Raw genomic sequence first — 27483 nt, forward strand, 5'->3', positions numbered from 1 at the left:
ATACAAGGCAGGGAGAGAGTAGAGGCCGGGAGGGAATCTATAATCAATATCCCAAACCGAACAGGTTCAAGTGGGACACAGAAGCATGATTGTTTTTAATATTGCATTTATGTATATTTCTCATTTCGTATGTACAATTTATTTGGTAAGACTACCACCCACCGGCGGAATACCCAAAAGTAAAAACAAAATCGGGGAGGACAGTATTCACAGAGGAGGCTCGGGGCGGCAGGGCCCTGGAGCCGCGTGGGGAGCAGGTGGTGTGCAGAGGGCCTGGCGGGTCAGTAGAAGCAGACCGTGTGCAGGAAGGCCCGGCCGCTCTTCTCCTCGAACTCCTGCAACAGCTCGTCGATCTCATTCTCCATGTCTTCCGTGTGCTGGATCTGCAGAGGGCAGAGCCCAATGAGTGGGGGCACTTAGCTCCCATCCCAGGGAGCCTGGTGTGGAGCGGCGGGAGCGAGAGATGCCCACAGGCAGAGGCCAGCATGGTGGGGGTCTGGGCTTGGCACTGTCACATCCTATCTAGGGCTATCCCACTTCATGGAGTGAGCAGTGAGCCGGAAGGGCAGTGAGGCTGACCCCCTGCGGGGAGAAACCCCGGTGACCACCAGACTAGACCGCCCCAGCTAGCCCAGCCTCACTCGGACGGCCTGCATCCGGGTCCCTGGTACTCACACACTGGCACAGCTCACAGATAAGAAAGGCCCCCAGCGTGGCCTCCTCATGGTTGTCCTGGATGTCCACGTTGATAACATGCACTGGCTGGCAGGTTTCCTGCTCCCGGGAATTCAGATCTGATGGGATAGAGTCACAGAGGCTGAGCCTGAGGGGGAAGTCTCAAGTGTTCCTGGCGTGGGAGCAGGCCTTTGGGGACCCAGCCAGCACCCAGGCTCAAGCCAGGACCCCGGCCAGCTCCTGCTCAACACAGAACCCTCTGCCTACCTTCCACCACCTGGTCGTAGACACGCTCCTCGCAGGTCAGGATCAGATCAAACAGGTCTTTGCAGTTCTGGAACCTTTCTGGCCGGGGCTTGATTCTCTTGTTCCTGTCCAACATGTGCAAGATGCCATTCTGTGTGTAGCTGAGCACAAGCGTCAAGGAACTTGACAGGGAGCTTTGGCTCTCGCCTCCTGAGCACAGGCCTTGCCACCCACCCGCCAGGTCGCCCACCCGCCAGGTCACGGGCTGGGTGGAGCCCATCTCTGCCTGAGCTGCCGCCCCCCACCTCCAGGATGCAGAGACGTGTGCACCCACGCCCCACCCCCGGTTCCAGTAGGTCTGAGTTACAGCCTAAACCAGAGGTCGGCACATTGCAGCTCCAGGGCCACTGCAGCTGCTCTTTCGGTTCCTACATGTGGCTCTGGAGGAAAATGCAAATAAAACTATAAGTTTCATTTCAAGGCTATTATTCAGATGATTTCATTTGTAAAAATGTACTTATGGTTTCAAGTGATTTCTAAATTGTTGTGAGGAACAGGAATGGGCCAAACCAGTGAGCCTCTACCTACTGGCTCTCCAGGCAGGTGTCCAGGAGGGGAGGGGCTTGGCTGGCTGGAGAGATGGTACCGACACCCAGCTTGGCTAACACACAAAGTCCCACCATCTGCCTTGAGCCCAGGGAGCCGTGAGTTGGCAGAGTCTGGCAAGGCAGGGCCACAGCCCCCACATAAGCCCAAGGGCCTCAAGAATCAGGGTCCAGGACATCCAGTGTCCAGTGTCAGCCAGCACCAGCTCATGGCGGGAGTCAGGGCCATGGCCCTTGGTCTCCGGTAGAGCCTTGGGGCTATAGGAATTGAGTGGTACCTGAAAGGTTTTCCCCAGCTTTCAGGCTATGCCAATTTCCTGATAGACTCTTACCGTTTAACTCCAGCTCCCTTAATACCAAAAGCAGCATTTACATACGCTTAAGTGGTGGATCTCCAAGCCTGACTTTTCAGAGCAGGGAAGCGATTCTATAGGATGCTGGTGAACCCCCGTCAAGACCACCTGAGTGCACCCCATCGTGGGCAGAGCGGAGAGCTTGGTCACCAGAACCCTGTTCTCCAGGCTGTCCATTTCCCTCCTCCTGCTGCAGCTTGCCCCAGACCCCCAGGTGGGACGTGCTGGGTCCCTTCTCTACCAGACTTCCTTTTCAAAGCTGTTAGTCAAGCAGGCCAGCGTGGATCTGCCCTGAAGCAGCCTGGTGACTGATGAGTAACAAGAGCTGGAAGCACCATGGGGGGTGAGGGTCACATGTTGTCTGTGCCATTAACGGACTGTCTGAAAGCAGCTTTGGATCTACAAATTGTGCTTTGTCCCTCATCCGCCTCTCTTCCTCACCATCTTCTCGTACCAGCCTGTGGGAGGCCTGGCCAGCCGGGAGCAGGACCTCTTCCTGCAGCAGCTAGGGTGGTGGCAGGGCCAGCTCCTCACCAAGGCCTGAATGAGTGCCCAAACCTCCTCCCAAGGCTCAGCTCCCTTCCTCCCTCTATAGGTCTTTGTGACCACGAAACACATCGCAAAGTCAGGGGTATATTGCCTGTCTTTAGGGAGTGGGAAGGTCCCTTTAAGGAGCCCTGTAGACCAGTGCTCACCAACAGGGCTTCTTCACCACAAGGTCAGCAGCTCGAAACCACCAGCCACGCTGCAGGAAGGATGGGGCTTTCCACTCTCCCATGAAGAATTAGCCTCAGACACCCACCAGGGCAGTCCTACCCTGTCCCCTAAAGGATCTCTGTGAGTCTCAATTGAGTCAATAGCAGTGGGTTTGGTTTTGGTGTGGTGGCACCGTTAAGCGTTGGGCTGCTAACAACTGAGGGGATGGTGGTTTGAATTCACCAGCTGCTCCAATGGAGAAAGTGATGGCAGCCAGGCTCCAGAGATGGACACCCTGTGCAGCAGGTCCACACCGTCCTGTAGGGGGCACTCTCATCCAGAATTCACTCAACAGCCATGGGTTGGGTTGATGGCTCTTTGAAGCTATTTCCTGAACAATCCTCCTGAGATACGCAGAATGTAGGCCAAGCACCAGGGACAAGATCTAGAAACCCCAAGGGACTGCTGGCCCTGGTGTCTAAACACAAAAGGAATACAGTCACACCCTAACCTTCGCTCCCACGTCAGGCCGGTGGGGTGGGAAGGCCAGGGAGCAGAGGAACTGTGAGGAATGTCTCACAACAGGGCTGATATCCAGGTGCTGCCAAGACAGGGCAGCCATGAGCCAGGGTCCTCAAGTACGGGTGGAGCAAGTGGTGAGCATGCCTGAGTAGAGGGGAGGGGTACATCATCATGCCCACACCGTCTCAGCGCCAGGGTGGGGACCTCCAAGTACTGAGACCCAACAGCACCATCCAGGTGGACCAAGTGTCCAATGGGGCCTCCTCCCTCCTGCCCAGACCTCGGCTCTGAGCATAGGCCTGTTGTATGGTCAGTAGAGGGACATGGGAGGTAAAAGCCAGGCTGTGGACAGCCCCCGCTAGGTTCCTTGGATAGCACAGGGACAAGGAAATGCTCAAACAAGAGGTTTGGCTCCCGTAACACTGCGTGTAGGGACATTTTTCATCCCTACGGGCACGTGTCAAAATGAATGGAACTGCCGTTTTCACCTTGGATTGATTCCTTGTGTTAAATGGGTGAAAGTCGGCACAAACGGTGAAGGTTAATGTAAACTGTACTGCGGTTTTCATGGGGGAAATCAAAACACTTCAATAACCCGTCCCACAAGCCTAGTGTTAGGGAAGATGGCAGGACACTGAGGCTCAGCCAGGGAATGATACTAGCAATGACACCCCCATCTCCCCCAGAGCCAAGCAAGGAAAGGTTTTCACAACCTGCAGTTGCAGAAAGGGCCCCCCTATAGACCCCAGCAAACCCTCTCGGGCCCACCTACCACATCCTGCTCCCAGGGAACCAAGTCACGCAGGGCTGAGTCATCAATGCCACCCCCACCCCTGCTCCCAGGGCCTTCGCCACTCATGCAGGGAAAGGCAAGGAGGCTGTCCCAAATAGAACCCACTGAGCTCCCAGCAAACCTGACTTGGGGTACTGTCTGCCTCTGAAGCAGGACTCCTACCTGGAGATTGGAGCTACAATCCTGCCGGAAGGTGGGGCCACAGTGCAGGGCTGCTGATTCTCGGGGGGCCTGGAGCTGCCCCACATGTCGGGCCGGCCCAAGTTTCTCTTCTAGCAATATAGGTTGGATGCACCACCTTGTAGCCCTTGGTCCTTCACCCTAGCCCACCACGGTGGGGGGGGGGGGGGCAGGGCTCACGGCCACCCTGTAGGTCCTTCAGAACGTCACCCCAGGACCCGGAGGACAGTGGAGTTTCCCATTCAACTTAGCCGTGTGGTCCTTCATCTACGCCTCTGTCATACCGTGCTGTACAGGACTGAATGCTGACCCAGCCATCAGCCCCAATCTGGCCAGGCCACTGCAGGGCCAAGGGTGCTACTGGAACACAACAGGCCTCTGGGTCGGGCCTTCTGCTGGCACGGGCCGAGCTGAGGCTGCCTGACAGCCACTAGCTCCTGAGCTTGAAGGGTTCACCTTCTCGAACCCTGTCCCCCACTGGGCCTACCAATGGCAGTTTCAACAAACCCCACTCTTTGAGAAAGGTGCGACTCCTTCAGGTGGGAGAAGTGCCAAGGGCCTCCTGAGACTGAGCTCTGTGTACGGCCAGGGCTTGGGTGGCTCAGCTGTGTGACAGGCGCATCTCTGGCACTCATACCACTCAGGTCAGGCCAGGCGGTGGGCTTCACCCACACAGTACTCAGTGCCCCTGCCACCGTGGCTCCCCACGGCAGGGCAGAAGCCACTAAACCACTGCTCCTTGTGCTAGCCCCAGGCTCTCTGCAGGGCAGAATCCTGGAACAAGGCTAAGACGGGAGGATGGCCCCCAGCTGCCCCTCTTCAGATGCTGCTCTATCTGTGCTGGAGACTCGTCACACGGGGCTGTCGCCTGGATCACAGGCAAACTGTACACACCCGGTTACCCACCAGTCCTCACACCCTGGCTGATGCTGTAGTTTGTCTGTGACCAGGGGAGCTCTAGGACGCCGGCACCAAAGGAGAATGACAGTGTCCGACCGCTCCCTCGTTTCTGACCTGCTGTGACAGCACTCTCTTGGTTTAAAAGCCAGTCACCACTGGTCTTTACAGGGTTCCTTTTAAAGAGTAAAACAAAAATGCCTTTATGACCCACCCCTTCCAGGAGCACAGGGGCTCCAGCCCGCCTGTGTCAAGCTGTGGGGGTCCTCCGGGCGATGGGGCTGATGTGCATGTGCTGCAGGCTCCCTGGGCACTGCTGGAACCTCCCACACTGCTGAGTGTGGAGGGATCCCTTGGGCAGGGCAGGTCTGGGACACACCCACCTGTCTCCCCACTCTGGTTTCATGAGGACCTTCCAAGGGAATCCTTTGTGAGCTAATGGGCACCTGGCCACCCCCTGGCCCAAGGCTCTAGAGCCCACACTGACCGAGACACAAGTGAGAGGGCACTAAGCGTCCCTGGAGCAGAACTGGGACCTCACACCCCGAGCTGTGAGAACATAGGAAGTCACTCATACCACTTTAAAAGGAAGTAGTACTACTACCTAATGTAGAAAACAGATCTTCCCAGGGTGCCCCCTCCCCCTCTGCCTTGAAGTATGGAAGGGGAGCATCAGCCTGTGGCCATTCTTGAACCCACACAAGGCTACAAAGTGTCCCCCTTTACCCTATTGTTCACCACAGAGGGCTAAGGTCAGGCTAGGGAGGAGACGCTGTCCCAACAGAGGGGGAGGACACTGACCAAAGCCTATGCTGTGCACAAGCTCTCTCGCAGGAAGACCCATGTGTTGTCCACCAAGGAAGAACTGGGCAGTGGGGAGTACACGCCGGCTGGCCTCTAACTCTCTGGAGCCAGACCTGCTTCTCAGCTGAGGGTCCGTCCACAGACCTAGGTCCCAACAAGGCCCCAGCCCCAAGAGACACCTGCCCCTTTCTTCCCAGGCCCTGGAGACACTGGCCCACAGGTGTGGGGGAGGTGACAGGAGGGATGGTGGCACCAGCCCAGCCCAACAACTCCCAGGAAGCAGCACAGAGCACAGCCCCTAAGCTTGTTTCAGGCAGTTCTTCATTCCAAGGGTCCCAGGCTCTCATCTAGCTAACAACTTCCCCAAATAACTCGGGGTGCAAGAAGAAGGCAGAATCTAGTCTTAAGTTTGTGCTTTGCCAAAGGCCTCCCATATGCTAGAAACTTCTGGAAAGAGCTTGGCTACCAGGTTTGAAGGCCATGACTCACCCTGCTATGGTGGACATCTGCAAGGAAGCCCCCAGAGTGGGCAACAAAGACGATGCTCCACATCCTCCTTTAGAAGGGCCACTGGCGTCTTCAAAGCCGGAGAGTGGCCATCGAAGGGGCCACTGTTTGAAGGTTCAGAGTTAAGAAAAGCCAAGCGCATGGCCACAGTCCACCAGAGTAAGTGGGCCATGTGAACCTAAGTCCAACTGACCATGAACCCAGGTCAGAACTGGATGGTACCTGGCCAACAGGACCAAGTGCTCAAAAAGAGATGCCAGGAAGGTAGAGAAAAATGTGGAACAGAATTCAGTCACCAAGGTGATAGATCTCCTGAGACCAGAAGGGTACTGAACAGAGGAATGGAGACAAGGAACTTGGGACGTGGGATGAAATGTCATACCGACATACTGTGTATGAACTGGCAATCACAAAACCTATCTGCTCTGCCAACCCCCACCCTGTGCCCCCACAAGTCACTGGCTAGAACCATGCTTCCCTCGCTCACTGCGCTTCCTCAGAGGTGAACGCCGAGTCCACTGGTGGAGAGTATGAGAATGCAAACCATGGAGCCCGAGCAGCTTGGTGCTCAGCCAGCCATGACGGGGCACCTGTCTCGAGGAGAGCGGTCACTGCTTCTAGGAAAGGGCAGATCTGCTCCTGAGATACAGACCCTGCCCTGAGCTTCTGCTCCATCAGACGGTCCCTTTGAGGCTGAGACAGCTCCACGGAGCCGACTGCCCTGGGTGTCTACTGTGGCACACCTGAATGCTGGATACCCCTGTGCTGACAGACTCACAGGCTGCGGCTATCCTGGGAATCGTCTACTGCAGCACTCAACTCTGCGGAGTACCCTCGCACCCGACCGGGCAGATAATCGAGTAGCGTACGGTCTACCGTGGCACCCTTGGCCGGGGGCAGCAGCCTCAGCATGGGCCGCTCTGCGGCAGGGGCTTTGCTCTGGGCAGAGGACCGAGGAGCCATTTTCCAGCAGGGAAAGCCTTTCAGTTCCCCTGACGACTTCTGTCTGCTTGAAGAGTAAACGGAAGCAAGCCCTTAGGGGACACTTTTGACAAGTACACCAGGAGCACGGCATATTGTTTAAGACTTAGATTCTGAAAGAAGAAAAGCCGTATATATATGTTTTTATCGTGGGACAGCCTGGGCAGAAACCATCTCAACTCGACGGCCATCAAGTCCACTGATTTGTGCTGGCAGAGCCATACGCTGTGGTTCGTTCTCTTAGAGGGCCGTGTAGCACGGGGTAGGGACTGGAGAAATACAGAGAAAACACAGTGCGAACGTATCGCTTGTTTGAAATGGACCACCTCCTGCTGGCTGTCCGGGCCCAGCACCCTGACTAGAAACCTGAACCTCAAAATGAAGACTCCACACATTACAGCCACGTCTTAGGCATTGCTCTCCTTCCCTTTCCAGAGAAAGTTAAATCATGTCAGTTTGCAAAACCAAGTCCTTTGATGGCTCACAAACCGGAGGGCTGGCTCAGCATCGAGCACACGGTTAAGGTAGGAGTGCGGCGCTGGCACCTCTGCACTGAGCCAGCAAACGGGGCAACAGGCCGAGGCACTGCTGTGCATCCCAGCGTGTCCCAGGCCTGCAAATGTTTAGTGAGCAAAGCAGGAAGCACTCAGGCTGAGAATGTTCTGGAATTCTGGCTCGTCCACATGCAGGTGGGGAGAGCCCTGGGGCAATGCTCACACTGCTGGCCTGTGTTCCCCACCTCTGGGTCATCTTCTGCCAAACTCTTTGGTTAAAGGGTTTAAAAAAACAAAAACCCAACTGTCCCCAGCCTGGCCTATGAAGTGATTTATAGAAAATTGACCTGTTTTACCAGAAGTTGACTTACCAAGATGCATCCCTGTTGAAAGGATGTCAGCCAGGCTGTGACGCTCATGACTATGCCGTTTTCACAAAACACAAATATTAATGGAATAGTCTGTAAGAGGGGCCTGGCACTCATTCTAGAGGCCACGAGTGCATGAGTGTCCACCCACAAACCCCCTTCCTGGTGGCCCGCAGGGTCAGAGAACTGGGCTCCATGGCTTTCTACAGGCAGGCAGATCGCCAGGACGTTTTGCCAGAACTCCAGCTCTGGAACTTTAACCCACCACCGGAGGCCAGCCTGGTAGAGAAGCAACCGCCAAGGAGCGTGGGACTCACCATCAAGAACCCCAGGCTGAGGAAGCAGGGCGAACCAGTGGACAGAAGCGTGATGGCTTGTTGTCAGGCACTTCTGTCCGCAGCACCTTACCCACCCTGAGCTCCTGCTGTTTCCAGCACAGATCTCCTGGGGCTGCCACCAACATGGGCTGCACCAAGGACGGCAAGGCTTGGAAGAGTTCTTCCTGAGACACCTGGAGTCCTGTGTACTCTGGGAGGCATTCAGAAGCCTTGTGGCGCTGCCAGGTATGCATTTGGCTGCTAACCACAAGGTCAGTGGTTTAAGCCCACCAGCCACTCCACAGGAGAGGGGGTCTACCTGCTCGCTTAAGATTTATAAAAGCCCCCAAAACAGAGTGCTGAGTTCAAAGGGACTCAATGGCAGTGGGGCTAAGGCCAGGATGGCCTCATCCAGCAAATCCCCACGCCCACTCTGCCTAAGGGCAACCTCGGAGTTCCAGATCTTCTGTCCCCGGGAGGGTATTCTGGGCTCACCGAACACTGTGCAGCAGTGCTACTCTGTCCTACGGCCATCCACCAGACCACGGACCCTAGCCGAGCCCTGGGCCACTGCCAAAGGCGGCCCGAGGAGGAAGGCACTTCCCAAGATCCTCAGGATGCCTTCTGGAAGGAAGCCGCCCTCTGGAGGCTACTGTGCTCTCAAACGCCCTGTGAGGTCAGCCTAGTCTCAGCACAGCAGCCAGGACAGGGCCAGGCTTGCTCGTTCTGCACAGCCAGGGCCCGAGTGCTTCTGAAAAAACATGAGGGTTGGGTGGGTGACTACCCCTCCCTGGAGCTGCACGGGAAGTCGGGCGCTTTATAGGGGTCATGGGCTACACGAAGGGAAGCAAACCAGGGCAGGGCTCCAAGGGGGCAGGAGGCGTGTGTCACAATGTCAAGCAGTGTCCACTGATAATGGACACCAGCCAACACCATCCACCGAGTGGAAGACTTCTGCCCTTGGCTCTTCCAGCAGGGACCCTGGGCCTTCCGCCCCACCCGACCTCAGCCAACCCTGTGAACTCACTGACCCTGCTGCCCCCAGCTCGTCCTCTGTGCCTGGCCTAACAGCAGGGTTCAGCTGGCAGACCCTTGTTGCCCAGTGGCAAGCCCTGCTCAAGATACTTCCGGGCCTTGCTAGCAGTGGGGCAGCCCCAGTCCCAACACTTACCCAGTCATAGTGCTAGCCCCAATTTCTACCTCCCTCTGAGCAGATGAAGCCCCTAGAGCTGGGCTCTCTTCTAAGACGTGACCCCACTATCTGCTCACCAGGGGATACCTGGGAAAGCCATCAGAAACAGAGGTGGAAACACACACAGTATCCTGACTGAAAACGAGCAGTGGGGGAGTTCAGGCTACCACACAGCTAACACTGAGTGTACTGCCAGGGCCTCCCGTCCCCGTCCCCACCCCCACCAGGGCTGTGGTGCTATAGGCACAGAGGTGATCCTGCCCTTGCTGGTGGCCCTAGCCTTGCTGCCATGCCCAGGAGCCCTGAGCTGGGCAAATAAGAGGTCAGGGCTGCAGGAATGTAGTAGCCAAGACCCCTGAGGGTCAATGAGAGCCTCACTGAGCCCTACTGATGTGGCCTCACTGTGACATTAATGCTGAGGGGTTGTCAGCCCAGAAATGGGCACGTGTGCAGACAGCCCTGCTGCTGGGGTAACAGTGCCTACAAATCCCTTCAATACACAGCCAAGAATGAGTGCCAAAGGCAAGCTGCATCTTAGTATCTCCATGCCAACAGTCTCGAGCCCTCAGACCTCCCAGGTCTTGGGAGACCCTCAGGAGTCCTTGGGTCATCCCGGCCTGAGCGCCCCCAGTAAGAGCTTATGGGCTCCGAGCTGCAGCCTTGCGGATGGAGACACGCAGTCTCCATAAAAACCACGTGGCCTAGAGACAGAGCAGGGAGTTGAGGGACGCTCTCACGTGAGCTCCACCAACTCCTATCCCAATACCACAGAGCTAGAGTTGCCTTCCACCCCCACGGAGGTAACAAGCTGCCCCCAGTCAAGGTTGCAGCCATCTTGCAGCTTCCGTCTTTGAGTCTGTCCTACTTTTTATAGAAAATGAATAGGCTACACATCTCAGATGATTATTGTTGCAGCTTTATCATTTCTGTAGAAGCAGAGTCAATCAGCCTTTTCCGCCCACCTGCCCCGTGAGAACGCGTGGACAAGACCTGCTTGAGACCTTACACCCCTACAGCATGGTGGGGGAGGTCTCACCTAGCTAATCCCCGTCTTCAGAACGGAGGGCAGAGAGGACTGCAGCTAGACACTCACCACCCTAAACCCACTTGTGAACCTTTCAGACCAGACCAGGGAGCCGGAAGGGTGTATAGAATAACCCAAGCCCTAAAGAGGACATAAAGGATAGAAATGAATAAACAGATATTTATTCATCTAAAAATGATGCTAAATACTTCCTGAGACAGGGAATTTTCTAATTCACAAAAAATCACCCCTTCCCCACCCTCAAAAAAAGGGGAGTAGTGGTTTCCTCAGGGCATGGGAAGGGGAGGGGAGCTGATAGCAATAATGATTTTATAACCCCAATGGAGGGGAGCAAACAACAGAACTGTAGGTAAATGGATATATCAGTGTGAAGATACGGCATATATATATATACATATATATATAATATATATCTCTATACACACAATAACAAGGGTTGGGAGGAGGGGAGATAAAGGGGAGTGGCTATCAAGGAGGAGGAGAATGTTTGGAAACTGACTGTGGTAATAAGTGTACAATACAGTTTTATGTGATAAACTATGGGATGTTACCATACCTGTAAGAGCTCCCAATAAAATGATTAAAAAGAATTAATTTCCCGTGAACTTTTAATGACCATCTAAGCTAAATTTGCAAAAGGGACTGTTGGACAGCCTTACGGGCATTCCATAAGGACCCCCACTTCTGGAAAGGCACCCCAGATCCTTGGGTTAAAACAATGCATGTGGCTTAATTATCCTAGTCATTTACATTCAGAATAAAGAATATCTTCCCTCTTGTCCATAGGCCACCCCAGTGCATATGCCTTTCAACAAAAACAACAACAAAAAGTATACCCTGGAAATTACAACCGGGTTAGACCGGGTTGACTAGAGAAACAAATCTGGTGACACTTATGCACACACAATGTATGAAAGAGCTTTCTCTCAAGAAGTAATTACACATCAAGAAAACACCCCAGCCCGGTCCAACTCAAGTCCAGAAGTGCTCTTCAGACGCACATAGCCACATGCAATGATGCAAAATGCAGGAGGATCACAGGTCGGTGTGCATTGTTGATCACATTGTCGGGGAGATGGGGAAGGAGGGAGGGAGGGAGGGAGAGGGGGAGGCAGGCCGGCTGGCCTCCTTTGTACCCACCAGCCTGTGATCTTCCTGCATTAGGCCATCATGGCATGTGACTGAGTCTGAAGAGGGACTTAGGGCCTTGAGCTGGGATCCTTTGTTGATATGTAATTACTCCTTGATATAAAACTCTTCCTTACACATATATCTCTGAATTTGTGTCTTTAGTCTACCCGGTATCACACAAAGCATAGGTTCCCAATTAATTTGGTCTATGCCCCTTTAAAAACAGGCAAAAGACTCAGCCCCTCTCCCCCGCGCCCCCGAGTGGATCATCTTTGTATTCTCGGCGTAATCCACGGTCAAGGGTGGCCACCTGCTTGCCCATCCCCTGGGTGGTTGCAGTGCCCCCAGGAGGCAGGTCCGCCTGTCTGGGGAATGAAAGGGAGGAGGAAGAAAGCTCTGACGTGAGGAGGAGGAAGGTGAAGGGCAAGAGGGAGAATGGTCAGTTTGGGACATGCTCTGACATAGTTGAACCTTGAAACTAGTCTAAGAATGCATTAATAATAGCGATAATTAATAAACCACTAATAAAAGTCAGCTATCCTGTATTTTATAATTATAATATGAATGCTAGTAATCATAAAGGTGGGCAGAAAAAGCTGAATAGTTTACATAGATACATCTACAGACAAGAACTAAAGGGGTCACCTGGAGCTGGGGGCACACATGGAAGATGATGAAAATGTTAAAAAAAATTGACTGCTGGCTGCATGGTCTTGCGAATATGAGTGAATTATAGGGCATGTGAATAAAGTTGTTAGCAGGGAGCGTGGGCAGCACAGTGGTTAAGACTCAGCTGCAACCCAGGAGCTGCCTGTGGGAGTCCAGCAGCCGGGACGATGGCTCCACGAGGCAGCCCTGCTTGGCCCTGTAGGGTTTCTGATTCAGACCTGACTCAAGTACTGGGCAGAGTTGTCATCAAAACAGTTTCCCCTCATGGACCACAGGTACTTCCTGTCCGTCAGGCAATCTGCATTTTCCACCCTTGGTCCACATGTACACACCGTTTTAACAGAAGATTTCCATAAATAAAATGGAAACTATGAACTGCCCCAGTCTAGTTTCACCAAACAGGGTTAGAGGGCAATCCGAGTGCAGACTGCTCTGGAAGACCCACGCTCAAGAGGGCAGTGAGAGCATCGCCTGAGTCTTGAGTAGCTGACTCCCCAGCAACTGGGAGGCCGATGCCACACACGGAAGAGATGCTGGGTGTGAACAGCCGCACCTCTCCCTCAGTGACAGGGATACATGTCTACACAGCAGAAAACCCAAGCACACATGTGCATGCACTAAAAATCGCCCCCCTGCAAGCACTGGCATGAACACAATTCACACTTTTTTCCTAGACAGATTGGACACCCTACTGAGAAACCACCTACCGCTAGAAAGCCACCCTACGAAGGAGATTCTCAATTCCCTTCGTCCCGCATTGCCTGGGATAGGGAGACTACCCACTCCAACCCCCATGCTGCTACCGCAGGTCAGGCCCTTTGATGGAGTCATCCTCTCCCAGAATTGCTAGCAGCCCTGACGGAGGAGAGCCTTGTTTACAAGTGTGGCATCACAGGTGTCACTTGCCATGGTCATCCCAGCCTGTCTCCCTAAGCACAGGGTTGAAACAGGGCAGGCCGGACCTAAACGCAGGGCCGTCTTCCAGAGCCGATGGGCACAAGCGGCCCTCACACATCAAGATCTCAGCTAAGTGGGGGAAAAACCCAATACCTTTCCCCCAAGGACACAAAAGCCCAGGCTGCCACCCCTCTACTCAGGGCAGCATCCCACCTGCAGGGCTCAGGGCCACTAGGGCAGGAGGCACAGGATAATCCCTCGTGGAACCATAGCTCTTCCCCTGGCTCCCTCTCACACTGGCACCTGCTGCCAGAGCCCCATCTGGCCCTGGACTCCGCACCCCACCACCTCCTAGGGCCCGATGGCACGGGTCCAGTCAGAGAGTAAGTGAAATAGCGCCGTCCTGTCCCAACACCCCTCTACGAGGTCTGAGCAGCAGAGGGAGGGGAGCACGAGGGCACACGGGGTCAGAAACTCTCCCAGTTTAGGACATGCCTGGCTGCCTAAATAATCTACAGATGTCCAGAGAACACAGTGAGTTTATTGAAAATGGCAAGAGCGCCAACATGAGAAGGCAAAACTGCATGTTTACATTCCTCCCCTCGGCTGGGCCCACCTTGAGCACTAAGAGCAAGCCCAGGGGTTTAGGATGCGCGTGGAGACCCCATGAGGCACTCCAGCCAACCTCAGAGCTCCAGTCAACTTTATCGTGACACACCTAAGTGTCACATACACCTCTTCTTTTCATGTCAATCATAAATAGCAGATTTGGTCTGTTTTAACTATTCCTGGAATTAAGTAAAATCCTCTCAGTTTATGAGCCACAGGGACTCCGGTAGCTAGGCAACTGGCTCTCCCTCCCTCTTCCTGGGACCCCTCTTCCTGGGACCCCTCTTCGAACAGAACCTGGGAAGCACGTGCACACCTGGGCCCTGTGTGGGTCAGCGCCCGAGAACCCACGGAGACAGGCCTGCCCTGGCGAAGGAGCTAAGACAACTCTACAGAATGGCCGTCCCTGATCTCCTCTCTCTGTCTGCATCCCCATCAGACCCTCTACATAGCTGACTGCACCAGCGAGTCTTCACCAATCTTGCGCCCCGGGATGCCCACTGCCCAGAAAAATGGCCCTAACCCTGGGAAGGTCCTGTGAACGAGCGCAGGAAGAAAAAAGGGGTTTGAGGATAATGTAAATTTCTCTCAAAAAAAGGAAGAGGAAGAAGAAAGAGAGGGAGCAAAGTGTTGTATCAGCACATGCACCATCACTCAGCAAATGAGGAGTGCTTCCACCGCCTCCCTCTTCGCCAGACACCTGCCTACAACGAATGCCAGGGCGGAGCATCCGTTGCACAGGACGCCTCCGGAGATGACCACAGGGCTTAAAGGGCCACCCTCGGGGATACAGTTCTTTGTCTTTCCTAAGAAGATCATTGTACATCTGATCATAGGTGGTTTTGAAATCGTAGACGTTCGGCTTGTCTGGAGCTGGTCCCGGGAGCTTCACGTGGGTCCCCGTCCCAAAGGATCGCACACTGAATCCTCGTTTGCTGGAAGACACAAGAGAGAGCCATAGTTGGATTAAATGAGATACAATGTTTGTATCTTAAATGTTACTTTTATTCAAAGCCAAGAGTTAGACAAAGCTGGGGAAACCCACCCCAAAGGAAGGTGAAGGACCTGTCTCACTGCAACAAGAATTAGAACTTCCCACCTACAGCAGTGGGCTGTCTAACCTAGAGCCTAGCCTGCCTACAGGATCACGTTCACTAAATTTCCAATTTCTGGTTCCTAAGAGTGACCGCATGTTCAAGAAACCGCAGCACAGGGAACCCCATCCCTTGACTTCCCAGGGTCTGGAGAAGCATCTCCTCCTCAGGAACCAGAACAGAGCATCAGGAGTGTCTATTCTACACGTCTCCAGAGCACCGCTGTCCAACGAGTGCTGTGTACCGGCAGGTGCCACTTGGTTGTGAGTGTGAAGTCTGCTAGGACTACCAGAAGAGTAGACTCAGACGAAGGAGAAACAGCAGCAGCAACTGCGGTCTATACGCTCATAACTTAGCAAAATTAACTTATCCAAACTGACCATAAGTGTTTCCTGCTAACCTGGGAAGCCAGTGTGGGCAGTAACAAGCAAGGCAGGCTTTACTGGAGAGGGGGATGAAAAGAGGCCTGAGTGTGACAATCTGATTTTGGGGGAAACAGAGGCATCACCTCAAAACACACAGTCTATCAGAAAAACGGCACCCCTCCACATGGGGCTTTAAAATGCAAAGACTGCGCTTCCTCTGTCACTACCAGTAGCCACCAGTCCGCTCCTGGAGTCACAGTTAAAATACACGAGTCAGCCGGGAGGGAAAGTCTTTTAGACAGCCAAAATGGCAAACCCATAAAGTGTTAGGTGTGTCTAAATAAAGCAGACGACTTATTCTAACTTCATGGTTACACACAACACTCACTCTCTTCCCCTAAAGGGGGTTAGCTCAACCCTGGCATGATGCCCCAGAAACGACCACTGCCTCAAGACTGCCTATATTTTTCACCACAGGCCAGGGGGTGTGCGCACACATGTGCACTGGTACACACTGGGCAAATGCCCTACTGTGGATAGGACAGCCCCGAACAATCAGTGGCTCAAACATGCTAAGGCAGAACAGATATACCTAGCATGACTAGCAATCCCAGAGAAGAGACAAAGGCATGGCCATAAAGCACTCCGACAAGGCAGGCTCCATCTCTCTCCCTGTCAAGGAAGAGAAGTGCACAGCAGGCACTCCTTTCCACCTGCCTCCTGGAAAACCTTCCTTCAGGTGTGTCTATGGTTTGCCTCACTCCCACTAAAGTGCTGGTGCACCAATGGGCGGGGTGGGGTGTGTGTGTGTGTGTGTTTGTCCATCTGTCCTGGTCCCTGCTGGGTCTCAGCACCAGCAGCAGTGTGCCAGTCACTGCCTGTAGATTTGCGGTCGCTGGGCTGTGGCGCATGGCTGACACGTGTAACTGGAGTGCAGCACCCAGCCAATGACAAGTGCACATCCTCTCTGACCTAGAAAACCACGCAAGGGGACACAGGCAGGTGTGTAGGTGAAACAGCCACAGGTGAGGTGGTGCACAGCTGCCAGAGGCCTGAAATATGTGCCCACGGAGAAGGACATCGTGTGACTTTGAGACCAAGGGGTGGAAGAAACCCAGAAGTAGAGCCACCTTTAGGTGGCAAAAGCACGTGTGGAAGCTGTGTGGCCCCTCACTGGATGGCACAGGACTCCCTGCTCACAGGGCTAGTCCTCCAAGGACAGCAAGGGCACCCAATGGCTGCCTGTTCAGATCTTGCACACAAAACAGCGTCTTTACGCTTGATCTTAAGTCAAAAGGCCAGTGGTAAAAGCTAGTCTATATGCAGAGACAGACAGACATGCATACACCAGGCTCTGATCTACATCTAGTCAGCGTGAACCATCTCAGCTAGTATTCTGTGATGGAAAAGGCGTCCGTCCAGCCACGCCCTGTCACATGTCTCTCCCCACCAGTGCCACAGACACAATACAGAATCTTGGTTAACAGTCAAGAAAACAGAGCCCCCAATTGTACAAAGGAGCACAAAGCCATCAAAAACACAGTGTCCAGGTTTAGTTGTAAATTCAGGAAAAGTGAGGCGGGGCAGCGGGCCAAGTTAGCTAGGACTGGAAGAGAACACAGCCTCAGTGCAGCAAAGAGGGGGCGCCTTGACCAGGTGTTCAAGAGGTACCCACAGACCTTGATATGACTGAAGGATTGAATTGTATGATATGTAAATTACATGCCCCAAGAGTAAAGAAAGCTTTGTTTGGCAAAACATCCGGGATGGAGGCCTCCCTCCAGACAACGTGAGGTGGCCATGTGCACAGCCCTGCCCTGGGGGGCCAACGCTCACACAACCAACCCACCCATGCCAGCACAGGGCACACTTGGAGGGCGAGGTCCGCATCTACTTCACAGGTCCCAGCCTGCGGCAGATTCCCACCAGGACACACCACCGAGTGCTCAGGAGCCCCGACGCTGGGCTGCAACAGTCGGCCTGCTCCTGCAGAGTGTTGCCTGCCCAGCAGTCTTCTGTGTTAATCAGTCATTTTTAAAAAAACATTTTATTAAGGGCTTATACAACTCTTATCACAATCCATGCATATATATATACATCAATTGTATAAAGCACATGCGTACATTCTTTGCCCTAATCACTCTCAAAGCATTTGCTCTCCACTTAGGCCCTCTGCATCAGGTCCTTTTTTCCCCCTCCCTCCCCGCTCCCCACTAATCAGTCATTTTACTGGGGGTCTTACGGCTACTACCACCCATACATCAGTTGTATCCAGCACATTCATACATACGTATGTTGGCATCATTTTCAGAACATTTTCTTTCAACTGGAGCCCTTACTATCGACTCCTTTCCCCCCCTCCTTCCTCCACCCTTGTGAACCCGAAAAATTGTTTTCATATCTTACACGGACCCCTGTCTCCCTTCACCCAGTTTCTGTTGTTCATCTCCCGCGGGGTGGGGGGGGGGGGGAGGAAACCATTGCGATTGGTTTCCCTTTGCACCCCTCCTCTCCACCCTCATGGTATCGATACTCCTATTACTGTTCCTGAGGGGTTTATCTGTCCTGGATTCTGTGTGTCAAGAGCTCTTATTTGTACCACTGGACATGCTCGGTCTAGCCAGATTGTAAGGTAGAACTGGGGTCATAATAGTGGGGGGGGGGGGCGAGCATTAAAGAACTAGAACAATGTTGTTTTTCATTGGTGCACCCTGGCTCAGCCCTTCCTTGGGACCTTCTATGACGGGAGGTACAATTGTCTACCGATGAGTTTTGGATCTCCACTCCAACCCCCCTCAGTTCGCCTTGATGATAGTTGGTTTTGGGTCTTCTGATGCCTGATACCTGATCCCATCAACACCTCAAAATCACACAGGCTGGTGTGCTCCTTCCATGTGGGCTTTGTTGTTTCCCTGGTAGATGGCTGCTTGTTTAACTTCAAGCCTTTCATGGCCCAGATGCTGTATTTTGTAATAGCAGGGCACCAACAGCTTTCTTCACCACATTAGCTTATGAACCCATTTTGCCTTCAGCAATGGTGCTGGGAAGGTGAGCATCACAGAACACCAGATTATTAAAACAAAGTGTTCTGCATTGAGGGCTTGAATAGAGGCCCAATGTCTACCTGCTACTTTAATACTAACATATAAATATATGCACATTAGACCTACATCTCTGAAGGAATTCGTTATATTTACACATGCCCTTGCATATGTTTATACCTCTGTAAATGTCTTTTGGGAGGCAGTTTTCTAAAATTCTCTCAGCTGTAGTGCCCCTCAGTCCCTGACCGCCCTGATCCCTTTGTCAGACAAACCCACATCTCTCCTAAGACAAGAAAAAAAGCACAACTACAAGCTGTCTGAACTTTTTATGTACCCCTCACTCCATGCTGAGGATGCCTGCTGGGAGGACCCAGGGTCCCTTGTCACCACCTCCACTGTGAGGTGTCCCTAGTACTAATCTGCTGCTCCCACACTGTTCATCCTTCCCTGGGGCAACAGCCTCTGAGACAGATCAGACCTCCTAAACCAGCAGAGAGCAGCGTGCTCCACTTCACACGGACGCTGCCAGCCCACTGCAGAGCAAATGCAGTGTGCGCGCCTGTGGACGAAGCTGAGCAGCCTGAGAGTATAGGTTCCCTCCCTCTGGGTGATGAAGGGCCAAGGGGGCATGAATTCCAGATCAAAGGGTCAGTAAGCACACGCACAACCACTGTCCCTTTAACCTATGACCAGGACTGGCAAGGTATCCTCAGCTTCATCAGTGTGGCTCCAGCTCTGCCACTGTCTCCCCATTAACATAGTCAAACCAGAGTATCCAGTGCCCACCCTGTGCCAGGCTCTGTGATGCCTCTGATTCAGCAGGGAGGGAGATCAGTGACAAGGGAAACCAGGAAGTCCTTCTTGTGAGGTTGTGTGCTGTAATGCAGAGCAGGTGGGCGGGCGGAAGCCTCTCCCAGGAAATGAGTGAGGAGAGGAGGATGTTCCTGAGTAGAAGGGAGTGGGCATCCAGAGATGCAGTGGGGCAGGCACAGGGTGGTCCAGCTGCTGAAGGAACAGGAAAGAGGCCACAGGGGCTCCCAGGGCAGATGCAGGTGGTGCCTGAAATGAACCAGGAAGGAGCCACGCCATCGACACAACAGCCACTTGGCTCAATAGAAATTTTACCACCTGGCAGAGCAGGTCTCCACTTACAGATTCTTGGGGCGGGGGTTGAAATTTTGTTAACAAGGAGCCCAAACGGCACAATTTCCACTTTCATCTTTCTCTATGCCTAAGAATGGATGGCCAGGTATAAACTCCACTTGAGGAAAACTCGCTCATTTTGAGGTCTGAGGGCCTGTACCCTCCTCACGCCCCCAATCCATGTCCCAAGACACCTGAACCAAGGTAGTCCATAGTGCTAACCTGCGAGCGCCTCCTCTCATGGCCCCCACAGCTGAGTGCCCTGGGAACAGTCTGGAACTTTTTATCAATGATACAGACCTCAGAGATCCAAGGGGCGCACACCCAGACTGAGACTCTCATGGTGGTGGTGCACAACTCATGCACACCATGAAAAATGACCCCAAGGGTCTCTGCATTAAAACACTGCTATAATTTTAACCTAACGCCATTTATGATTAACCCATTTCAAATGGAAACCGAAAATGTAGTGCTAATGAGCACAAGTAGATGCTCCAGACTCTGCCCCCTTGTTCATGTCCCTAACTTTCTCAAAGGGCAGTTTCAATCAAGCTATTCACGGAATACTGTTGCTCTCCCCTGACACAATGTTTCCAAGTCATAAAAAGGCTACAGAGCGGAGCGGTTCCTTCCCTGAAGTTGACACAAGAGTCCCCACGTGCTGGGAAGCATTGTGGTTGACAGGTTGTTCTTCCCATGGGGGCGCTATTACACTTCTCCCCACAATGTGAAGGCTTTCGCCCCAAAGCTGGCTATTTGGATGTGAAACTGATCTTCCAGCCAAACGTTTATCAAATGTATTTTATATGCATCAATAATCTGTCATAGAGGATCTCTCTTTCTCTCTCTCTCACACACACACACCACACACACAAATTCTGAGAAACGGAGCTGTCATCAGTTCATCCCAATGGCATAAGATATGCTAGGATGCTCATTAGAAAAAAAAAAAAGGGGGGGGGAAGTAATATCCGAATTAATAGCATGTGCCAGAGAGGCATTTTTTCCTGTTTTGGGGTAATGTGGCTACATTAATTTTAAAATTGTGTTATTTCGGTGGGGGAAGGGGAGCTAAAATACAATTTGCCTCCTGAAAAGACAACCTGTGGGTGGTTGGGGTTCCCTCCCTCATTGTTCCCTGTCCCACTTGGAGGCAGCACAGGCAGAGCCCCCCTTTGAAGCAAGGTCATGCAGGAGCTGCAAACCACTGCCAGAATGACACAGGGCCGGGCACTATTTCACTCTGCTGTCCACGAACGCATTAGCTCCGAGAAGCACCCAGTAGTCCAGGGGGACTTCACGTTGACAGAATGCACACCAACTACTCTCAGCTGGCACACTTCAGGCCGCCTGGAACTCCACGTGGTAAAGCTGAAGGCTACTGCTGCGTGGCTGCAGGCTGATCCAACGCCCAGCACCTTTTCTGGGATTCCTTGTCAGGTGTCTTTTTCTCCTGTCACCCCACTGGTGGGTCTGAACCGTTTGGTTCACAGCCAACTACTTTGACCACTGCATAACCAAGGCTCGTTAGCTGAAGATTGAGGTGAAAATATCCTTTCTGAAGTATCAGCATCCAACAAAGCTTGCTATCACGGGCAACATTTAGACCCTCCAGTATTTTATTTTTTTCTTACTCTTGTCTGGTACACTCTGCTCTCAACTACTTCTGTCTACCTCCCACTCCTCCCCCTGAGCAGGTGTCCCCAAGCCCTGACACAGCACCGTGATTATTTTATTTCCAACGGTCTAGCAATACACGAGCACCACCCTCGTTCTTCTTCCTGGTGAGCGCACCAAGCCACTACACGTAAGATCTCGCTGTTGGCAAATCCATGATCCCTGTTCCGGCTTCATCTGCATGCTCATCTAGAGGCAGCTGGTGTGATGGTTTCCCATAGAGCTGGAGCCACAACTCTAAATTTAGACTGCCCTGACAGTCTTGTTTCAGTAGTCACATTTAGACCAGAAACCAACCACTTTCCTCCAATGACCACCCCCTGGTCCCTAGTTCTGCCTTCACAACAGCTTGTAGCCAGGAGGGTAACTGTATTACCTCCTCGGACATTCTTAAAGACATGATCCCAACTCCTCTCAACGTCCCAAGTGGTTTCTAATTTTCTTTCTTCAAGAAGACCCAGAATTAAAAGATCAAAGAGCAGCTCACGTGGCTGCAGAGCAGAGCCGACCACCCCTCTCTTACTAGGCAGTGTGGTCATGGACCAGGAAGTATCTGGCATTGGGCGCAGGATCCTGTTGACTAATACGTGTGGTAGCCCAGAGGTGGTCTCCCCTGAGAGGAGATCTAAGCACTTAACTGTCTCCATGTGGCAAGGACGTGCACACACTAAATAACATTAAGATCGAACCCTCGGCAGACCCAACTGTCTTTCCCACAGTCCAGGCTTTGCTAAGCCCAGGCTTTGCTCGTCTCCAAGTCTACGTTTACTCCTAAGGTCTCTCCTCCACTCTGGTGCAGGAGGGCCCCTGCTCTGGGTCCCTATGGGCAGTCTACAGAATAGAGGAGGTGACATCAAAGGGAAAGCACTTGGCACACAGCTCAGTAGGAAGAACCCTCAGCCTGTCCCTTCTAGCCCGGTGCCGCTCCACTCTGGAGCTCCACAAACTGGCAATGACCACAGCCATAGAAGGAAAGCAGACCGACAATCTCGTGCAGGGCTTTCTACAAGTTTGTGTTAGAGACAAGTTGTTCTGTGTGGCTACAATGAAAGATGCATCTTCAAAAATTTATAAGCCCCACAGCAGAAAAAAACAACAATGGCTAAATCCAATTCGGAAGAGTTTGGAACAAAAAACAAATTAATTGGCTCCAAAGGGAGACCTTAATCCTTGGGGGGGGGGGCAGAGACCAGGAAGCTCTATGGAAGTGCAAAACACCCCCTACCCTCCAAGCATAAACACCACTGAACCGCAGCCCCTGAGAATTCCCAAAGCTGAAATGACCGGCCAGGAGCTGTGTAATTAGCTCTCATTGGCCCTGCCAGATGAGACAATCGTAGGGTTCCACTGACCACCCACTGGGTGCATTCAATGAGCTGACTTTACCCTAGCTCATTCCACAAGGTCTCCTTCGCAGCACTGTTTTGCAAGGTGCGACCAAGTTGGCGTCCACCCAGAGCGATCCTATGATCAACAGAAGGAAACACGGCCCTGTCCTGCGCCCTCCCCACAGTTGTTCTTGTCTGAGTCACCGATGCAGCCACTCTCTCAATTCATCTTGTCCAGAGCCTGCCTTTTTTTTTTTTTTAACCACCCCTCCACTTTGTGAAACATGACATCCTTCTCCAGGGACTGGTTTCTCTCGACAATATGTCCAACACATGTAAGACAAAGTCTTCCCATCCTTGCCTATAAGGGGCACTCTGGCCTTACTTCTCCAATACAGATTGTTTTGACCTTTTAGCAGTCCATGGTACTTTCGATATTCTTTAAGAGCACCACAATTCAAATGCCTCTATTCTTCTACGGTCTTCCTCATTCAATATCCAACCTTCACGTGCATATGATACCATGCAATGGAGAATACCGTGGCTTGGGTCAGGCACACCTTAGTCCTCAGAATAACATCCATGCTATTAACACTCTAAAGAGGTCTTGTGCAGTTGACTTACCCAGTGCGATACGTCTCTTGTCTGCTACTTCGATGACCATTGACTGTGGATCGAAGTAGACAAAATCCTTGACAACGTTAACCCTTTCTTTCCCCACTTATCGTGAACTCTTGGTCCAGTGGTGAGGAATCTGGTCCTTCCTTACCCTGAGTCGTCGTGCACGCTGAAGGCTGCAATCCTTGATCTTCATCAGCAAGTGCTTCAGTTCCTCCACACTCTCAGCAAGCAAGCTCGTGTCATCTGCATACCGCAGGTTGTTAATAAGCCTTCCTCCAATCTGATGCCACATTCTTCTTCATATAACCCAGTTTCTCTGATGATTTGCTCAGCAGATAGATTGAACAAGTATGGTGAAAGGCTAAAAACCCTGACGCTTATCTTTGTTAATTTTGCTCAACTGCATTCGGATCCATGGACAAGTTCTGAATGAGCACAATCAAGTGTTCAGAAACTCACGTTCTCGTCAAGGCTGTTGGCAGTCACACTAACCCTTCGCGCTGTCCGTGGAACCCAAGTACAGTACCTCTCTTTCTGGACTCTCTGCTTGGAGTCAAGCTCCGCCGACATCAGCAATGAGATTCCTTGTTCACATCCTCTTCTGAATTGGCCGGAACTTTTGGTAGCTCCCTGCAGCTTGATGGGGTTGTGGTTGTAACCAAAGGAGAATTCTGCCCTTTTCAGTTATCAAACCGTTTTTTCAACGCTTTTCCACTTTCAAAACAAAACCTGCACCAGTTGCTAAACCTGGTGTTTATAAGCTTGTAATAGGAAGCTATTGCCTTATATAGGCAGTCCCTCGTTACAAACCTCTAATCCACGTAGTCTATGATTAAACTTGAGCATGAGGGTTATTAACCAAAACATACACTGCCACCAGCAGCATCAATACATTACTATTCTTATTACTGTCTTGCGTTAACAGTGCCATCGTGCATGTGGAAGTGTTTCTTAATGTTGTTATGCACAGAAAGGTACGCTGCACTCCAAGACAAACATTTCAATGATGCTGGAGATGAGCCGTACCTAACTGTTCCGACCTTCCAACTTCCGTAAATTCGACTTAAAGACAGACTTAGGACCAGATTTCCTTCGCAATCCAGGGACTGCCTGTAAATGTCCTAAAGACGTTTTCAGAGCCCTGTAAATAAACCCAATAGAAGAAACAAAGCACATAAATTTTCAAAGGTGAAAACAGCAATGGACGAAGAACTGTTCAACCTCAGACAGTGATTGTAAACTAGAATGAGCGGAGAGCCTTTGCTGCTCCCTCCAAGGCCTGTGAGGGCACAAAGCCCAGGAGACGGCAGTGGAGTCTGCTAGAGGCCCTGACCCACACGGTAGTAAAAAGGAAAAGTAGCTGCATGCAACCCTGGCCTCAGCAAGTTTACCTCTCGGAAGTTACCCAGAGGAAAATACTGAAAGAATAAAAATTTTATTAGTGGCTCTTACAGTTCTTGTAAACAGTCCACATACTCATTGTGTCAAGCACATTTGTTGCCATCATCCTTTTCAAAACATTTTCTTTCTACTTGAGCCTTGGTATCAGCTCCTCAATCCACCCCCTCACCCTCACTCCCTCATGAATCCTTGATAATTTATAAACTGTTGTTATTTTCATATCTTACACTGACCACTGTCTCCCTTCACCTACGCTTCTGTTGTTCATCCTCCTGGGGGGTTATACGTGGACCACTGTGATTGGTTCCCTTTCTCCCCCACCTTCCCCCTGCCCTAGGAGGAAAATAAATTTTAAAGCTTGCAAAGATAGATAGTTACAAGGCACAAGGTTACGGGCACTGTTAGCCTAGAAACAAGGAAACCGTAACTAGCTGCTGAGGAGCCCAGCCTACTCTGGCCCAAAGTGACCCTATAGGGCGGGCAAGGCAGTCAGTCACTGCTACCCAAGCAAACAGCTAGTCTTCTGCAGGGCAGCTGGTGGGCTTAAACCACCAGCTTGGGGTTGGCAGCCAAGTGCTTAACAGCTGCGCCACCAAGCCTCAATGAAAACAAGGGAGCAGGCTATTAACTGTAAATGGGTTAAAAGTCAATGACAAGGAGTAAGTTCTTCGGATTCCCTTTCCCTGGTTTTGTTACACTGCCCCTTCCTGGCTACCGTCCAGAGGAGTGCAGGTATTCCAACTCCAAGTACCTGAACGAAGACGGACCCTGAATTAGAATTCTGTGAAAAGAGATTACAGACCACTCACTATCTTTCCTAAGTGTCGTGTGCCCAAAACACACAGGCCCACAGGCGGCCTTACTAGCCACCCCACCCTCCACCCCCGTGACCTTTCCCAGATTTGCTTTAGTGAGAATTTGAAAATTCTCAGAGTACTTTTAAAATGATAATAAACTGTTTCAACTGGAGGGAGCCAGGACAATGCAAGAATAGGAACGTAATGGCTGTAACTCAATACTTACCTCCCGTGGCCTTCATATTCTACCCCTGCCCCCCTTTTTTTAATAGATCATTTTACTGGGGGCTCTTAAAGCTCTTACAACAATCCACACACCAACTGTATCAAGCACATTTGTATACAGATGTTGCCATCATTATTTTCTAAACATTTACTTCCTATTTGAGCCCTTGGTATCAGCTCCTTTTACACACTCCCCACCCAATGACCCCTTGATCAATTACAATGATCATTTTCATGTCGTACACCAACCGCTGTATTCTACCCCTTTTAAGAGTAAGTTTAAAAGTACAAAGCGGTAGTGGGTGCAAAAAAAGGAACCTCCACTGGATGGTCCTAGGCCTCTCCACAGGAGGCCAGCCACCTTGCAGAGACTGGGGTGGGGTATCAGATTGGCATGAATTTACAATCACCACTAACCTTAGTGTGGGAAATAAATTTGCCAATTTTATCATTAAGATCCTGCAGTTTGTTAAAATCTATTTGGAAGCCACAGAAAAGTCTTAACCAGATCTTGGGGTCACTTCTCTTCCGTGTGAAGAGCCAGGTACGTTGTGGTGTGGTTTCCAGAGGTGTCAACCTTGCTTTCTTGCTGAGTTACATGATCATACTACTCTCTGCAGGTAAATGCAGCGTGGGGACCGGCTCCTCCCGCAGTGTCTTCCTAGCCACACACTCAACTTTCCAAATCCTTAAAGACTGGTTTGCTCGCTTCAAAACCTAGCACAAAGATGAAAATAAGGGGCATCCCAAGAACAACGTGAGCAGCATGGCAGATGTTGGAAAGAGGCTCGGGAGACTCAACGCTGCACTGCTTTCCCTTCAAGCCCAGGTAAGGAAGCCGACTGGAGGAGATGCTTAGTTGCCCGAGTCCACCAAACACGTAACAGCTACGAAGGCTGTCAATTTCACATCTTGGGAAGGGTTTTTAAACGATGAAACATGATCACGTGGGATTCGACTCATTAATTATATCCAACACAAGGGCCCCAAGAGAAGTTGTCCGTCCTGAAATATTAACTGGTATTGTCAAATCGGATTCTTTTCGGCGCACTCCAGAAATGACCAAGGATGCTTCGTTACTGGAGTGGCAGCGGGTGTGGTTTTCGTTTTGCACGGGGCAGGGAAATGCAGACGGGAGCACACGCACACACACACGCGCGTTCGCAGTTGGCAAAGCGGGCCCGTCTGGCTGGAGGTTATGCCTCACCAGTTCGGGAATGCCAACCCACGCTGAAGTCAGACTAGGAGGACCCTACTCTTGTCCCGCCCACTGACCATTTTACGGTGAGTTGTTTTTTAAAGGTGGTCGCCAGTAAGGCAAGCGAGACTGGCAAGCCCTGCTGACCATTTGGGCTTGCTGGACACTGCGATTTCGACAGGGACCGCTTTGGCTCGGAGGCGGACATTTCCCGAGACCTGCCAAGAAGCACGCGCGGCCCAGGCAGGCCGCGGCGGGGTCCTCCCCAAGCCCGGGCCAGCGGGGGCCAACGAGCCGGTAGGTGGGATCCGGCCGGCCGCGGCGCCCGCAGCCCAGCAGGGCCCGGGAAGAGCGAGGGCCAGGTGCGGGGTGAAGCGGTCGGTTGGCCGGCGTCCGACGGGGCCGGGGCCTAACTACCTGAGGATGTTGTGCGCCTCCATGCTCCGGTTCTGGTTACTCGAGCACACCACTGCCACCCGCAGCGGTGACGACGGCATGGCGGCGGCGGCGGCGGCGGCGGCACTGGCGGCGGCGACCGCGACTTCCCCGCTCCCCGACTCCCAGCCGGCAGCGGCGCTTCCGCGCGACCAAAATGGCGGCGGCAGCGGC

At 52.2% G+C, this 27483-nt stretch overlaps 1 protein-coding gene across 1 annotated transcript; it reads right to left on the reverse strand.

Annotated features, from left to right (window-relative positions):
- Nucleotides 1-71: 71 nt before the first annotated feature.
- SSU72 (SSU72 homolog, RNA polymerase II CTD phosphatase) lies at nt 72-27483 on the reverse strand. The gene is made up of 5 exons (XM_075549914.1): nt 27292-27483; nt 14773-14916; nt 943-1082; nt 676-794; nt 72-383 (listed from the first exon to the last, which is right to left on the reverse strand). Exons 1-5 carry the CDS (start codon nt 27369-27371, stop codon nt 282-284), a joined length of 585 nt encoding a protein of 194 aa, XP_075406029.1. The 5' UTR covers nt 27372-27483; the 3' UTR covers nt 72-281.

This window comes from Tenrec ecaudatus, chromosome 1, assembly GCF_050624435.1.
Source record: "Tenrec ecaudatus isolate mTenEca1 chromosome 1, mTenEca1.hap1, whole genome shotgun sequence".
Lineage (NCBI taxonomy): Eukaryota > Metazoa > Chordata > Mammalia > Afrosoricida > Tenrecidae > Tenrec > Tenrec ecaudatus.

Bases quoted from the DNA above. Each gene is read 5' to 3' on its own strand.
- SSU72 (XM_075549914.1), bottom strand. From the start codon at position 27,371: ATGCCGTCGTCACCGCTGCGGGTGGCAGTGGTGTGCTCGAGTAACCAG. The intron at 1,083-14,772 runs GTATCCCCGAGG...GCTTGTGCTCAG, and splicing joins CTTAGGAAAGACAAAGAACT to CTACACACAGAATGGCATCT. The intron at 795-942 runs GTAGGCAGAGGG...CTATCCCATCAG, and splicing joins CTACGACCAGGTGGTGGAAG to ATCTGAATTCCCGGGAGCAG.